This window comes from Oncorhynchus tshawytscha, linkage group LG23 (genome assembly GCF_018296145.1).
Source record: "Oncorhynchus tshawytscha isolate Ot180627B linkage group LG23, Otsh_v2.0, whole genome shotgun sequence".
Lineage (NCBI taxonomy): Eukaryota > Metazoa > Chordata > Actinopteri > Salmoniformes > Salmonidae > Oncorhynchus > Oncorhynchus tshawytscha.
In genome coordinates this window covers 21,816,444-21,833,826 of record NC_056451.1, presented here as the reverse complement: position 1 = coordinate 21,833,826, position 17,383 = coordinate 21,816,444, and the positions used below count along the sequence as shown (strand labels likewise).

General features: G+C 43.2%; 1 protein-coding gene and 1 long non-coding RNA gene across 2 annotated transcripts in view; one reads left to right on the top strand and one right to left on the bottom strand.

Annotated features, from left to right (window-relative positions):
- Positions 1-1,927: 1,927 nt before the first annotated feature.
- On the bottom strand, positions 1,928-13,518 carry LOC121840606. The gene is made up of 3 exons (XR_006079736.1): positions 13,412-13,518; positions 12,862-12,949; positions 1,928-2,342 (listed from the first exon to the last, which is right to left on the bottom strand). It is a non-coding gene; the product is annotated as an uncharacterized LOC121840606 (long non-coding RNA).
- LOC112222756 (intermediate conductance calcium-activated potassium channel protein 4-like) overlaps positions 9,231-17,383 on the top strand; it is a 42,830-nt gene continuing 34,677 nt past the window's right edge. Inside the window, exons 1-2 of the mRNA XM_024385497.2 lie at positions 9,231-9,850; positions 15,453-15,548. Coding sequence (XP_024241265.2) covers positions 9,272-9,850; positions 15,453-15,548 — 675 coding nt within the window. The 5' untranslated portion in view covers positions 9,231-9,271. The remainder of the gene's footprint in view (positions 9,851-15,452; positions 15,549-17,383) is intronic.

Genomic DNA, 17,383 nt, shown 5'->3' with positions numbered 1-17,383 from the left:
AAATAAATCGCTTTCTACTATTATCCTGACATTTCACATTCTTAAAATAAATCCTAACCGACCTAAGACAGGGAATTTTTACTCTGATTAAATGTCAGAATTGTGAAAAACTGAGTTTAAATATATTATATTATATTAATATACAGTATTTGGTTGAGGTGTTTAAACTTCCGACTTCAAATGTAAGTCTTGCAGCAATGTTTTTTTTGGACAGCAGTGGCTTCTTCCGTGGTGTCCTCCCATGAACACCATTCTTGTTTAGTGTTTTACGTATCGTAGACTAGTCAACAGAGATGTTAGAGTGTTCCAGAGATTTCTGTAAGTCTTTAGCTGACACTCTAGGATTCTTCTTAACCTCATTGAGCATTCTGTGCTGTGCTCTTGCAGTCATCTTTGCAGGATAGCCACTCCTAGGGAAAGTAGCAACAGTGCTGAAATTTCTCAATTTATAGACAATTTGTCTTACCGTTGATTGATGGGCATCAAGGCTTTCAGAGATACTTTTGTAACCCTTTCCAGCTTTATGCAAGTCAACAATTCTTAATCTTAGGTCTTCTGAGATCTCTTTTGTTCGAGGCATGGTTCACATCAGGCAATGTTTCTTGTGAATAGCAAACTCAAAATTTGTGAGTGTTTTTTATAGGGTAAGGCATCTCTAACCAACGTCTCATTGATTGGACTCCAGGTTAGCTGACTCTTGACTCCAATTAGCTTTTGGAGAAGTCATTAGCCGAGGGGTTCACATACTTTTTCCGACCTATACTGTGAATGTTTAAATGATGTATTCAATATAGACAAGAAAAAGACAATAATTTCTGTGTTATTAGTTGTTTGTCTAATGCTGTGACTTGATGACCAATTTATGCAGAAATCCAGGTAATTACAAAGGGTTCACATGCTTTTTTTTGCCACTGTATATATTTCTTTGCGCAAGAGCAGTCTATAGGCTACCTCAGGCCAGAATCACTTGCAACTATACTGTATAGCAACATACACTACATGACCAAAAGTATGTGGACAACAGCTCGTCGAACATCTCATTTCAAAATCATGGGCATTAATATGGAGTTGGTCCCCCCTTTGCAGCTATAACAGCATCCACTCTCCTGGGAAGGCTTTCCAGTAGATGTTGGAACATTGCTGAGGGGACTTGCTTCCATTCAGCCACAAGAGCATTAGTGAAGTCAAATCAAATTGTATTTGTCACATGCGCCAAATAAAACAGGTGTAGACCTTACAGTGAAATGCTTACTTACAAGCCCTTAACCAACAATGCAGTTTGAAGAAAATACCCCCCAAAAGTCAAGGTAAGAATAACAAATAATTAAAGAGCAGCAATAAATAACAATAGCGGGGCTATATACAGGGGGTACTGGTGTCGAGGTAATATGTACATGTAGGTAGAATTATTAAAGTGACTATGCATAGATAATAACAGAGAGTAGCAGCAGCGTAGAAGAGGGGGGGGGGATAATGCAAATAGTCTGGGTAGCCATTTGATTAGATGTTCAGGAGTCTCATGGCTTGGGGGTAGAAGCTGTTTAGAAGCCTCTTGGACCTAGACTTGGCGCTCCAGTATTGCTTGCCATGCGGTAGCAGAGAGAACAGTCTATGACTAGGGTGGCTGGAGTCTGACTATTTTTAGGGCCTTCCTCTGACACTGCCTGGTATAGAGGTCCTGAATGGCTGGAAGGTTGGCCCCGGTGATGTACTGGGCCGTACACACTACCCTCTGTAGCGCCTTGCGGTCGGAGGCCGAGCAGTTGCCATACCAGGTAGTGATGCAACCCGTCAGAATGCTCTCGATATAAGAGCTCAGGGCCAGACCCAGATGCAGACACGGGAGGCAGATGGTTTGAGTGTTTGATATTTATTAGTACCAAAAGGGGTAGGCAAGAGAATAGTCGTGGACAAGCAAAAGGTCAAAACCAAATCAGAGTCCAGGAGGTACAGAGTGGCAGGCAGGCTCGAGGTCAGGGCAGTTGGGTACAGACTAGCAAAAGAGAGAATAGCAAAAGCAGGAGCATGGGGAAAACACGCTGGTTGACTTGAAACAGTCAAGACGAACTGGCACAGAGAGACAGGAAACACAGGGATAAATACACTGGGGGAAATAACCGACACCTGGAGGGGGTGGAGACCATCACAAGGACAGGTGAAAGAAAATCGCCGATGAGGGTCGGGTCCAGGACATCTTTAGCAGGAACCCAGCACCTCTCCTCCAGGCCATAACCCTCCCAGTCAACCAGGTACTGGAAACCCCTGCCCCGTGGTCGAACCCTCAGGAGACGTCTCACCGTATACGCTGGCTGGCCATCGATGACCTGGGGTGAGGGTTGGGCCTAGAAACAGAAGACAGAGGACTGTGAGACAAAGGCTTAATCCTGTACACATGAAAAGTGGGGTAAACACGGAGGGTATGGGGCAACAACAGGCGGACAGCAAGTGGGACTAAATGACTCTAGAAATGGGGCCGGACAGCAGTGGGACTAAATGACTCTAGAAATGGAGCCAGAGTACGGTGGCGGTCCACTTGTCGAAGATACCTGGAAGTGGTCTTGAGAAGAACCGCCCGAGCTCTTCTCCAGGTACGCCGACAGCGGCAGACGAACATCTGGGCTGAAGGTATGTTGACCACTTCTTGCTCTGGAATGAGCGGGGGCTGATCACCATGGAGCATTCGAAGGGGGATAGTCCAGTAGCTGAGCAGGGGAGAGTGTTCCTGGATTATTCCACCCAGTCCAGTTGCTGACTCCAGGTGGTGGGGTTACTGGCAACAAGATACCGGAGTGCCGTCTCTAATTTTGATTGGCTCCTCACTGGAGGAGTGAGCCAATTCCATGACCTGAGACCGGACCGAATCGGAAAACAAACAGCCTGTTAGCCGGACTGCCCCGCCCAGGGCCCGACTGGGAAAGCTGTGCCTTGCGAACCAGAGCCTCAATTACCCAAACGACATAAACCACCAAACAAGAGGCAGGGAGGATGGTCTCAGATTCAGAGGGAGTGTCAGTGGAACTGTACAGACTGGATAGAGTGTCCGGCTTCACCTTCTTTGACCCTGGTCGGTAGGAGATGGTGAAATTGAACAGGGTAAATAACAGAGCCCAATGAGCTTGCCTTGGGTTGGCAGTACGGAGGTATTCTACATTTGTATGATCCGTCCATATCAGGAATGGATGTTCCGCCCCTTCCAGAGCCATCTTCACAGCTAGTAGTTCCCGGTTCCCAACATCATAGTTCCTCTCCGCAGAGTTGAGACGATGGGACATGAAGGCACAGGGATGAAGCTTTTGGTCCTGCACAGATTGCAGGGGAAAAACGGCCCCTACTCCCGCATCGGAAGCATCAACCTCCACCACAAACTGATGAGTTGGGTCTGGATGGATGAGGATAGGAGCAGTAGTGAATCGCTGCTTAAGATCCCCAAAAGCCTTGTCCGCTGCTGGAGACCATGTGAACAGTACCTTGGGAGAGGTGAGTGCAGAGAGGGGAGCCTCCAGTTTGCCGTAGCCCCGAATGAAACAGCGGTAGAAATGAGCAGAACCCAGAAACCGTTGGAGCTGCACCCTGGACGTGGACTGGGGCCAATCCACCACTACTCTCACCTTCTCTGGATTCATCTGTACATTCCCCTCAGCAATAATGTATCCTAGAAAGGACATAGTGGAGCGGTGGAATTCACACTTCTCAGCCTTTACAAACAACTGATTCCCCAAGAGGCGCTGAAGAACCTGTCGAACATGTAGAATGTGTTCTTGGGCAGAACGAGAGAAAACCAGGATGTCGTCGAGGTTAGACAAAAACAAAACGATTCAATATGTCCCGGAGCACATTGTTGACCAAAGCCTGGAGTCCAAAAGGCATAACCAGGTACTCATAATGTCCACTGGCAGTGTTGAAAGCTGTCTTCCACTCGTCTCCTTCACGTATCTGCACAAGATGGTAGGCATTCCGAAGGTCCAGTTTGGTGAAGATAGTAGCCCCCTGGAGAGGTTTGAAAGCTGAGGAGAGGAGTGGTATAGGGTACAGATTTTTTATCGTAATATCATTGAAACCCCAGTAATCAATACATGGGCGCAGGTTCTTGTCCTTTTTCCCCACAAAGAAGAATCCGGTGCCAGCAGGAGAGGCAGAAGGGTGAATGCTCCCAACAGCCAGTGAGTCCTCGATGTACTCCTCCATGGCCTTGGTCTCAGGTCCGGACAGGGAATATAGCTGACCTCGAGGCGGTATGATGCCCGGGAGTAGGTCAATAGCACAATCGTAGGGACGATGTGGAGGAAGGGAGGTAGCACGAGCCCTGCTGAAAACCTCTAGGAGGTCATGATACGTGCCAGCAGAGATCCGAGGCCGTACTTAATCCTGGAGACAGATGTTTCGGAGATGGCTGTGCCGCCTTTAGGCAGTGAATGGAAAAATGGGAGTGAATGGCAAAATGGGCTCCAACCCAGAATGGAACCTGGCCGTGCCTGGCCGTGCAGTCATGAGTGAACAGGGAGTAAAGGAGGGAACTAAGCACGCACCCCTGAGGGGCCCCCGTGCTGAGGATCAGCGTGGCGGATGTGTTGATACCTACCCTTACCACCTGGGGGCGGCCCATCAGGAAGTCCAGGATCCAGTTGCAGAGGGAGGTGTTTAGTCCCAGGGTCCTTAGCTTACTGATGAGCTTTGAGGGCACTATGGTTTTGAACGCTGAGCTGTAGTCAATTAATAGCATTCTCACATAGGTGTTCCTTTTGTCCAGGTGTGAAAGGGCAGTGTGGAGTGCAATAGAGATTGCATCATCTGTGGATCTGTTGCTGCGGCATGCAAATTGGAGTGGGTCTAGGGTTTCTGGGATAATGGTGTTGATGTGAGCCATGACCAGCCTTTCAAAGCATTTCATGGTTACAGACCTGAGTGATACGGGGTCGGTAGTCATTTAGGCAGGTTACCTTAGTGTGCTTTGGCACAGGGACTATGGTGGTCTGTTTGAAACATGTTGGTATTACAGACTCAGACAGGGAGAGGTTGAAAATGTCAGTGAAGACACTTGCCAGTTGGTCAGCGCATGCTCGGAGTACACGTCCTGGGAATCCGTCTGGCCCTGCGGCCTTGCGAATGTTGACCTGTTTAAAGGTCTTACATAGGCTATGGAGAGCGTGATCACACAGTCGACCAGAACAGCTGATGCTCTCATGCATGTTTCAGTGTTACTTGCCTCAAAGCGAGCATAGAAGTTATTTAGCTCGTCTGGTAAATTGGTGTCACTGGGCTGTGCTTCCATTTGTAGTCTGTTATAGTGTGCAAGCCCTGCCACATCCGACGAGCTTCAGAGCCGGTGTAGTACGACTCGATCTTAGTCCTGTTTTGACACTTTGTCTGTTTGATGGTTTGTCGGAGGGCATAGTGGAATTTCTTATAAGCTTCCGGGTTAGAGTCCCGCTCCTTGAAAGCGGCAGCACTACCCTTTGCTCAGTGCGAATGTTACCTGTAGTTCATGGCTTCTGGTTGGGGTATGTACGTACAGTCACTGTGGGGACGACGTCCTCGATGCACTTACTGTACTCTTCAATGCCATTGGAAGAATCCCAGAACATATTCCGGTCTGTGATAGCAAAACAGTCCTGTAGTTTAGCATCTGCTTCATCTGACCACTTTTTTATAGACCGAGTCACTGGTGCTTCCTGCTTTAATTTTAGCTTGTAAGCAGGAATCAGGAGGATAGAATTATGGTCAGATTTGCCAAATGGAGAGCGAGGGAGAGCTTTGTACGCGTCTCTGTGTGTGGAGTAAAGGTGTTCTAGAGTTTTATTCCCCTCTGGTTGCACATTTAACATGCTGATTAGTTAAAACTGATTTAAGTTTCCCTATATTCATGTCCCCAGCCACTAGCAGCAACATTATCTACAAAATAAGTAACAATGTGAAAAAACAAACAAAATAGCATGGTTGGTTAAGAGCCAATAAAACGGCAGCCATCCCCTCCAGAGCCATCTCTTCAAAGTTCATGCACACCGGCATTGTCATGCTGAAACAGGAAAAGGCCTTTCCCAATCTGTAGCCACAAAGTTGGAAGAATTTCATTGTACGCTATAGCGTTAAGATTTTCCTTCACTGGAACTTAGAGGCCTAGCCAGAACCATGAAAAACAGTCTCAGTCCATTATTCCTCCTCCAGCAAACTGTATAGTTGGCACTAGCATTGGGGCAGGCAGCGTTCTCCTGGCATCCGCCAAACCCAGATTTGTCCGTCGGACTGCCAGATGGTGAAGCATGATTCATCACTCAAGAGAATACGTTTCCACTGCTCCAGAGTCCAATGGCGGTGAGCTTTACACCACTCCAGCCGAAGCTTGGGATTACGCATGGTGATCTTAGGCTTGTGTGCGGCTGATCAGCCACAGAAACCCATTTCATGACGCTCCTGACGAACAGTTCTTATGCTGAAGTTGCTTCCAGAGGCAGTTTGTAACTCGGTAGTGAGTGTTGCAATCAAGGACAGACGGTTTTTACACGTAACTCTAATGAACTTATCCTCTGCAGCAGAGGTAACTCTGGGTCCTCCTTGCCTGTGGCGATCCTCATGAGAGCCGGCTTCATCATAGCACTTGATGGTTTCTGGGACTGCACTTGAAGAAACTTTCAAAGTTCTTGAAATGTTAGATTGACTGACCTTCATGTCTTAAAATAATGGTGGACTGTAATTTCTCTTTGCTTATTTGAGCTGTTCTTGCCATAATATGGACTTGGTCTTTTACCAAATAGGGCTATCTTCTGTATACCACCCCTACCTTGTCACAACACAACTGATCTCAAACACGTTAAGGAAAGAAATTCCAGCAAAGCTGTCATCAAGGCAAAGAGTGGCTACTTTGAAGAATCTCAAATATATTTTGATTTGTTTAACACTTTTTTGGTTACTACATGATTCCATATGTGTTATTTAATAATGTTGATGTCTTCACTATTATTTTACAATGTAGAAAATAGTCAAAATAAAGAAAAACCCTTGAATGAGTAGGTGTGTCCAAACTTTTTACTGGTACTGTACCTTTGTATATATAGTGTACTCCGGACTCCGACATTGCTCATCTTAAGATTTCTTAATTCCATTATTTTAGTTGTTTGTGTATTATTAGATATTACTGCACTGTTGGAGCTTGGAACACAAGCATTTCGCTACCTGTGCAATAACGTTTGTCTATGGAGATTGCATGGCGGTGTGCTCAATTGTATACACCTGTCAGCAACGGGTGTGGCTGAAATAGCCGTATCCACTAATTTTTGAAAGGGTGTCCATATACTTTTGTATATATAGTGTACTATGTTGGCCTTGGGCCCAGTATTTATCAAATCAGTCTCCACCAATTAACCCATAACATTGTTTTCACAACCTCTCCTGGATACTGATACAGAGACCAAGTCAGGTCCTGTTACAGATACCAGGTCTGGTCCTGATACAGAGACCAGGTCAGGTCCAGCAGAAAGCCACTCTGAGGCAGTCAACCAGTCACTTAGAGCCGTGAGAGAAGTGACACTGTCGTCAGCAGCAGCCCAGCACAGGATACCCTGTCGGAAGGATCCGTGTGGGGTGCGTCACATGGCCCAAGGTCATGACGCTGTTCCTCCCAGGCACAGAACCAAGGAAATGGGGTGAGAGGTTGTGTGGGGATGATGGGGATTGAGTGTGTGTGTATGGAGGTGGGGCATTTTCTACACTATAGCTCAAGGCATTTTGAGGAATGTTATTTAAATGTCTGGTGAAGGAGGGGGGTAGTTATCTAAATGTCACTTATTGCATCAGTTTGTTGGGGAGAGATAAAGATCTCTAGAGTTTAGTGGTTGAGACATCTGAGAACAGTACAAAACAAAAAAAAAATTACGAGGTGACGTCTACATTCCACGGGACGTTTATTAACAGTAAAATAATAACAATGCAGTTTTATTCAAAAGAGACTGAAAATCCCTCTCATATAAATGTGGGTCTGACAATAAATAATTGGCTACATACTGTATAACGTTGTCCCTTTATCTCAATAAACACCCTACTCCATTATCCACCAGAGGTCACCCTGGAACTGTGAAAGTGTCGTTTGAGAATAGGCTCACCATGTCAATACACAGGTAAATAACAACAGTACTAGTCTATAATGTGCTTGTTATTGGTGGCCTATGTGACAGCTTATTTGCAATTGATAATGCCAAAATGTATTAATTCATTCTAGAAGGCTACAGAATAGCATTTTGGGAGCACACAGTATTGTGGTATTGCTAAACCAATTTGTTTCGACAGCGATTGCTGGATTTGTTTAAATATATGTTTTTATCAGTATTGTAATTAAATGGGACACATCAGTGAAAAGCCCATCAAAATGGGATTTAAAAAAAGAGAGCAACATGCTAAAATAGTTGTCCAACTGAATTGGTGATTGACCCTCACCATCTGAAATTATCATATTTGATCATCCTGTCATAAAACCCTTACATCCTGTATCTTATGCAATTACCAACCTCTATAATTATCCAATGAGTAGGCTAGCCTACATATGCGAGACCAGCCACACACACACACACACACACACACACACACACACACAGTGGTGTAAACTACTTAAGTAAAAATACTTTAAAGTACTACTTATGTAGTATCTGTACTTTACTATTTATCTTTTTTTACAACTTTTACTTCACAAGAAAATAATGCACTTTTTACTCCATACATTTTACCTGACACCCAAAAGTACTCCTTACATTTTGCATTCTTAGCAGAACAGGAAAATCCCTACTGCCTCTGATCTGGCAGACTCACTAAACACAAATGCATATTTGGTAAATTATGTCTGAGTGTTGGACTGTGCCCCTGGCTATCCATATATTTTAAAAACAAGAAAATTGTGCCATCTGCTTTGCTTAAAAGAAGGAATTTGAAATGATTTATACTTCTACTTTTACTTTTGATACTTAATTATATTTTAACAATTACATTTACTTTTGATACTTAATTATATTTTAGCAATTACATTTACTTTTGATACTTAAGTATATTTTAGCAATTACATTTACTTTTGATACTTAAGTATATTTAGAACCAAATACTTTTAGACTTTTACTCAAGTAGTATTTTACTGGGTGACTCACTTACTTGAGTAACTTTCTATTAATGTATCTATATTTTTACTCAAGTACGCCAATTGGGTACTTTTTCCACCACCGCGCGCGCGCACACACACACACACACACACACACAGAGAGAGAGAGCGAGAGAAAGAGAGAGAGATATACTTTTTATGGCGCCCTCTCACCTCATAACCCTGCAAATAAGAACAGCGCAACAGTCAACTAGTGGAGGTGTTCGCTGTTCGTGTTCAGGTGAGCGCGTACAGTTAGTTTTACAGTCCTTATTCCGCTACTTTCATGAGCCACAGAGAGGAGGAGGAGGAGGACCTGGGACACAGTTGGCCCATAGTGGTATACCTTCCCGCAATCCGGGGAAGAGCACGGACGGAGGGGAGGCTGGACAGGGAGAGGACGAGGCATCAGAGGACGAAAACACGGAGAGCGGACACAGCCGACGCCAACGCGACATGGAGATGACAACCCGCAATTTGCACCTCAATTCCAAAGTTGACAATTGCGATGGAGTGATCAACAGAAACGGCGGTGACATGACTGAGATATCTGTACCGCTGTCCCACTCTGGGAAGCGTATGCCTCAAATCGAGGGGGGCAATCTTTATAGATTGCGAGATAGAAAGGTTTTATTGGAGGACAAAAAGCGTCTGTGCGCTTGGGCTCTGGGCACCGCGCTGCTTGGGACACTGCTCATGATACTGCACGCGGAGCTGTGCCCGTTGATTTACCAACCAGTAAGTCATTTTGGTCACGTCACATACCGTAAAATGCACTTTCAACAAGACTGTTAAAATATAATAATGCTAACTAATTTATCAAGGAAAGTATAACAAATCCCTGGCTATTAAAGTTGTTTGCTTTTGGTTTTTAGTTTCAGTGAAATAAAGTGGACCTACACAATAGTCTTGCAACACCCAAGTTGAGTGTGAACACTCAAGAGGAACTGAAAGAGCTGTTTCTATTTAAAAATGTTAAGATCAGACAGTGAACTTGAAGTACAAGGCTTCCCTCAGTAAGATATCATTCAGTGGATCAAAGACAGGTGTCATACATATGCCACTATTGCCACTTTGCACAGGCCATTATGGATATTTAACAGATTCATCGTTTCTCAGCTCACATATTTTGATTAATAAAGAGACAAGTTATCATGTGCCAAAAAAGTGATTTAGTCTAAGGCACCTGTTGACCTGTCATTGCCACGTGCCAGAGAGAGCGAGAGTAAAGTCAGTGGTGCATTGTATTTGGAAAGCTCACAATATATGATTCCCTTAGAACAGCAAATACCATCATGATTAGCAAATTACTGTTGATTAGGCTAGTGGTGAGAACACCCAGGTTGTCCTTGTAATAAGTCAAATAAATTAGATGGATTCTCTACCTAATCGTTAACTACACCTGTTTGACCCCACAGGGATGGCACAGGGACCATGTTGGTTTGGTGCTCTACAGACCTCTTTAGGGTTCAATACCTTGTCCCCACCTGACCAGTGATAAAATGACCAGCAACGCAGGCCTCAACAGCAGCATGTAATACAACTGAAGCCTGTAGGAATCAACTGACCTACTGCTGGCCAGGCCACCACAGAAATTCATTGAATAGTTGCAACTATCTCAAGGAACCAGATATCCTGTGTATAGCCCTCGTACTCTGACTAGGCTGCTCAAGAAAAATAGTCTATCTAAGAATAGGTCACAGACCTACTGACCACTATTTGTGCTTTTTTTTATGAGTGAATGTCACCCCCCTTTTGTGGAGAATGAATATATACCTCTGCATGGATAATTAACATGTTAAAGAGATACTTTGGGATTTTGGCAATGAGGCCTGTTCTCTACTTCCCCACAGTCAGATGAACTTTTGGATGCCATTTTTATATCTCTGTGTCTAGTATGAAAGACGTTGGATGTAGTTTCACGAGCCAATGCTAACTAGCATTAGCACAATGACTGGAAGTCTGTGGGTAACTGCTAGCATGCTCTGGGGAAGTATAAAGGGTCTCATTGCCAAAATCTTTAAGTGATTTGACATGATGTGGTCAGTCAGACGGACAGAAAACAGGTGCTATTGATACAACATAAAGATCATGAATGCTATTATCAACCTACATGTGCCCTGTAGCTCTACCACAAAGTCCTTGAATTAATCTATGTACAGAAATACTATATCCAGTCCATTCATAGGAAGAGAACGGAACGGCGTGTCTAATTGTTGTCTTAACCATTTCTTTGATTAACAGACCCGTTAAACAAGCATGAATTGCATCACAGAACAATAGCATAACCCATACCTGGGATTTAAACCCGGTGACCTTCTGATTATGAGCCCATTTCCATAACCACAGCTTGATACTGCCGTCTCTTCACATCAACATACAGATTAGGGTGGATAACAACACCAGTCCACATAATCAAGCAGTTTTTAACTCCGTCCCACTGAAGTTCTAGAATATACGTGCCAGGTCCATAAGTAGAAAATAGACTCTCAGCAACTCACCCATGATGCAACCAAATGTCAGACCACCTTAACACTATAAGGTAGGTGTTTTCTACCCTGGTGTAACCAGCCTGACCACTCCACTCGCCATTTTTTCAATTCACTTTCTCTTATCAAGTGAAGCGAAAACAATAGAGTGAAGCAATCATTCAGGCTGGTTATACCTGCCTGGCCATTCAGTGAAAGGAGATCCAATCTGAGGTCCCTATACTTAGAGGTAATTACAGCTAGATGAGCAAGCTATAGCCTATGTCCAGCTGACCTAAATCCTCCATGTAATGATCCCAAGGCAAGTGAAGTGAAAACTGCTGAGTGCAGCAGGCAGGCTGTTTAAATCAGGCTGATTTCAGGGAAAGGAGATCCAATCTGTTTGTTTGATTAATATGATTGTCATGATTGATCAAATATTGATTTCCAACTTACACACAGTGTAAGCCTGGGCCTGGAGGAAGTTGATGTTGCAAACAGCTCCATATGCTGATGAATCTGGCAATTACCCTGGCAGGCATTTCCATGCTTTTTCCCCTAAACATTATCTTGATTTTGAAAACCAATTGAGTTTGCCAAACTATTATTTTTGTAAATGCATGGCTACATAATGAGTGAGATAACTGGATGCTCAGATGCCTGGTATACCCTCTCTGCATGACAGTGTATTTAAGGATACTTTCCCTTGGAAACCAGGTTATGCAGGATGAGGAAAATGTGCTATTTGTGGTACTTTTTCCACATTTGTTTCCCTTCACAGCTAGTGTTTCTCAGGTTGCCCACGGTCATTTTGGATCTTTCCACATCATTTGTGTTTCATTAGAGACTGTTTGAATAATGCAAGAGTTTCACCTCTCCTGGAGAAGGGGGGCTGGGCTGAGGCTGGGCTGATTGTCAAGGTCTTTGAGTCAGCATGCCAGACTGATAAGGCAGAAAGGGATCTTGGAGTGTGACCATCTAGTTAGTTACATCCGCTAATCTGCTCGGTGTTTTCCCGAGTTATAATGGCGTCTGGTTTGACTGTGTGCCAAGAGGATGCGTTTCTATAGTAAAGCAAATACAACATCATCATCTTGTGACTGTAAAAACAAAACAAATGAAGGCCTAACAGCTGTTTGGGTGTGCCATTGTCACGGAACACAGCACACCAAGGATATTGTTGCACATCAACTAGACCTTATCAAAAGTGATCAACAGTGGGGTTTTCTTTCTTTTAATAATTAATTCAGAATTATGATGAATGTTTCTGGCTCTACTCACATAATCTACTCACAGCGTCTGTCTAAAGGCTGTTGGGGTGGATTCTGGCCTGCATTGGTCTTGGGTGGCCTTTCTGTATGTCCAAGGCCTGGATAAACAACCAGTGTTACAGTTACTACAAATGACTGTTTCCAAAGGGAAAATATTACAAAACAAATTTAGACACTTGAAGCAAGCAACGTGCTGTGGTCTCCATGTGATAGAGGTCTAATAACGGAGTCCAATTAGACTTGGGATAAAATTAGACATGATGCAGATGCTACAAGTGAAATTGTGGAAAACAATCAACGTTGCCAACGCACGTCACACCATACCATACCACCTTTCTGCGTTGAAGTTTCCCTAACGTTGTCTGAAAATTGCAATTATATCTTCTAGACTGTAAACTCCAACCACCCATCATTAAATTAACTCCCCGTTAAAACTTTCATCGAGGTTACATCAGTTGCCTGCGTGGACGTCATCGCAATAAACAGCACACCTTTTATCACTTAGCCTATTGTCGAGACGATCGTTTCAAGTACAAGGAAGTCAAGTGATAGTTACTCACAGAGTCAATTATGAAGACACTCATAGCCTACTTATCAGATGGGTTGACATATCATTGCATAAATCGCGGGAAGTAGCATGCCCGCGCTGAAGGTCTGCTAATACAGGACTAGTAAAGGCCCAGTGCACTACTTTTGTGAAAATATTTAAACTAAATCTATTTGTATTTGAGTGTTTACCAGCATTTGTAACTTTAGTCTGATAATTATCTGTACAAAAAAGTTAATCTGATAATATTGTACTTGTGGAATATAAAAATACTTGTTTGACATATGTTTTCCAGTTTCTTGAAATACTCTGCAAATGCAACTTATTTCTATGTGTAAATTGAAACGTCCTATTAATTCATTATATATTTCAGTAGACAATCTTAACCAGAGCAATTTACAGTAGTGAGTGCATACATTTTCGTACTGGTCTCCTGTGGGAATTGAACTCACAACCCAAGCGTTACAAGCGCTATGTTCTACCAACAAAGCACCATCATCACAACACATCATCATAAACCACTTGATGTCTGTATGTACTAAATTACTGTATTGCACATTGTTTTTCTTCATGGTGATGGAAATGTTTAACGACAGGTTCTTTCTGGATTCTATTAGAATGACAATCGCAGAGAAAAAGACAAAGCAAAAACTCTTACAATTGCAACTATTGAATCCAACGAGATACTGTTCTCAATCATACAACTACCTTTTTTCCCCCCAAAGTGGAGATACTAAAAAAAATGCATGCCCATTGCTACAGATGTCAATATCTGTCCGCTAATAGTAGTAAAGGCCCAGTACACTACTTTTGTGAAAATATGTTTTTAAGTTTTCAAATTTTATTTTTATTTGTATTCATATTTTTTTTCTTCTGATTTTTCAGGGGGTGCTGCAACACCCTCAGCACCCCCACATCCAGCGGCTATGCTCATAGCTACAGAAGCCAAATCCTGTTTCTTTTTCATTCATCTAACTAAATATACCATAATCTTTACGTTTTGATAAACTGATTTAGGCCCCTTGGATAGCATGTCACCTCTCACTTGGTTAGTAACTGGCTTACAGAGCCGGCCCTAGCCTTTTTGGGGCCCTAAGTGGCATTTCGCCATAGGGCGGAGAGAATATTTAGCAATTTTATAACTAATTTCATGCAATCCTACTCATTTTGCCATGGGGCAGAGAGAAGATTTAGCCATTTTAAAACAGATTTCATGCAATTGTACTCATTTTGCTATAGGGAGGAGATAAATGTTTGCATTTTTTTGCACTGACTTATGCCATGTTAATATGATGTCTGAGTGAGAGCGAATAACAAAATCAATGGGAGTCCCCTCGAAATCAGGGCCCCTGGGTAATTCAACCATGATTACACGATTACTAGTTTATATAGCTGGCTAGACCAATATGCAAAAAGTTAGCTGATGTGCTAATTGAGTGAGTCTCAGTGAATGACATAACAGGAACTACAAAAACTACTTATGCACAACCAAATTTTGAAATTGCACCTTGTGTATTCTACTATTCTAGCTCTCAACAGTAAGTTGAGACCCTGACTGAGTTTCTAAAATAACCACTAAACAAAAAAACAATACTTTTTGGGGGTCGGGGGCACCCTAGCAGGCGTGGGGCCCTAAGCATTCACTTATGTCGCTTAGTGGCTAGGGCTGGCTCTGCTAGTTTATAAAGATCGTTTTAATGCATCAGCTAAGAGCTTTGTAGGTCTACACTCATCTTATTTGGTTGCGCGACCTGGTGGTCCACTTGAAGTCAATACTTCATATCATGCCAGGTCAATAGGCCGACTTTATCATATGCCGCCCAAGTGTGTGCGTGTGTTCATGAGGGTGCATGTGTATTTCACACATTATAAAGTTGTCACCAAATCAGTGTGCGTGACCAGCGGAGACTGAAGGTCAGAGCATTTCACTAACACTAAGACACTGCTACTGGAAAACGCTAAATGGAAAATAATTGAAAACAGAAGCACTGTTGGAATAACTTTAAACCTCCCTTTAATGTCTTTATCTTGTCTATCCTCCTCTTCCTCCCCAGGGCTCCCGCTATGCATTTATCATCAACTGCTCCATCAGCATGTCCACTGGGTGTCTTCTGATTCTCATCGTAGCCTTCCATTATAAGGACATCAGGGTGAGTGTATGTTCTCTCTGACCTCTGACCCCATTACTGACTGTGCAGCCCTGGAGGGAACTGTGTTAGTTACTCTTTGGACGGAGGAGTTGAAGAAAGGGCTTACATTAAATCACATACTGTTAAAGGTGCTTCTCTCCTTTATGAATGCTACTTGCACGGCCGGCCCGCTCATTAGGCAGGACTAATCCTAAGACACATTTTACATCATGCAGGTTTTTCCGATCAAATAGCCTAACCTAAATGGCGCTCAGTCAAATAAGAAATGCGCTGTCATGTTAACAAACAACATATCCTAAAAACAAGACTGGTCAAAGTAAAATGGACAATATGGAATGGACCATCAATCACAACTGTTGTCCAGGAGTTTCACCCCATTGTCATGATCAGTGGTTTCAAGTTTGTATCAGTCATTTTTTGACAAGCTGATCATAGCAAAAAAATAAAATACTTCTGCATTTCCTGCTGTGTAAACACATTGCAAATCGGCTCGAGCTAACTCCTGATGAAGTTGGGTAGCTGATATTCAGAGCTTAAATAGCCAAATTGATTAGCCTTGTGGACGTCTTTTTTTGGTGCAGTAGTCCTGCCTAATGAGCGGGCCGGCCGTGCAAGTAGCATTTTTTGGTGCAGTTCCGGACCGGCCTTGATTTCCACATCCACTGGTTTTGGTAAATTATTTTTTTCAACTTTCATTCAGAACCGAAAATGAACCTGATTTCAACGTCCTGGAAAATGTGTATTTTAAACATATGGAAAATACCTTTTCACCTTGCATTCAGAACCTAAATTAAACCTAACTTCAACATCTGGAAAATATGTATTTTAAACGTAATTTTGCTTACTGGGACTATTCTAGTTTTGTGGGGGGCTGTATTTTTTGGTCTTGCCTACGGTGGCAGGGTGGCAAGGTGTTTTTTGTTATGATACTTCTTGTTTGATCTGGAAGTGAATTGCTCAAATTGTGTGGCGGTCCTACCAAAATTCAGCCGTTGGTTCGTTCATCGATTGGTGACGAAAAACTCTGATGATGCAACTTGATGATATCTTGAGTACACACACATACTGTCAGCAGGACTTCTTAGTAAATAACCATGCGGTGGCTTACACACACTCACATGCACGTTCCTCCTGATGAAACTCGAATCCACTGAGATTTGTACAGTTCTCTGTGGTCGTCTTATTTTCATCCATGCTCTGTAATACCTTGTCAATGCACTAGGTGCCAGGACTTTGGTGAAGACACTGAAATTCAATATGTTAAGACAGTCATTCCATGTCCTTACTGCTCAGCATAGAAGTCAACAGGGTGCTATATGATAAACAGGTTTAGTGCAAGTGTGAAGACTGTGCAGAAGTAGATATATTTTATGTACTACTCAGTGCAGTATATGATTACGTTTTTAGACAAAATGGTAGGCAGTCAGAAGGTTTTTCAGGGCACACTGCCCGGTCTTTAAACGCCTGTTAGGTTGACATCCATGTGTAGGCCTATCTGAGAGGAGGGGGTGCTCTGCGCAAGTGCTGTGGGGAGATAAGGGAGGTGAGGTTTCAAGCATGGGTGGAGGTTATCGTTTTTGGGCTGTGCATTGGCCCAATTTAGGCTGAAAACAAAACATGCCGGACAGCGCAACCTAGCGTTAACCTTTCTCACTCTCAAAAAAAACAGAAAAGAGAAGGACATTATCAGAGAAATGAAGCATAGAAAGAAAAAATAGGAAGAGGAAAATGGACATACCCCTCTTAATCATCATGTGAGCAGCGTTCAGGACGGTGTGCAGGCGGAGAGAGCGATATGTGGCTGGGGTCCCCAGGCGCTAGTGAGTATCTAAACA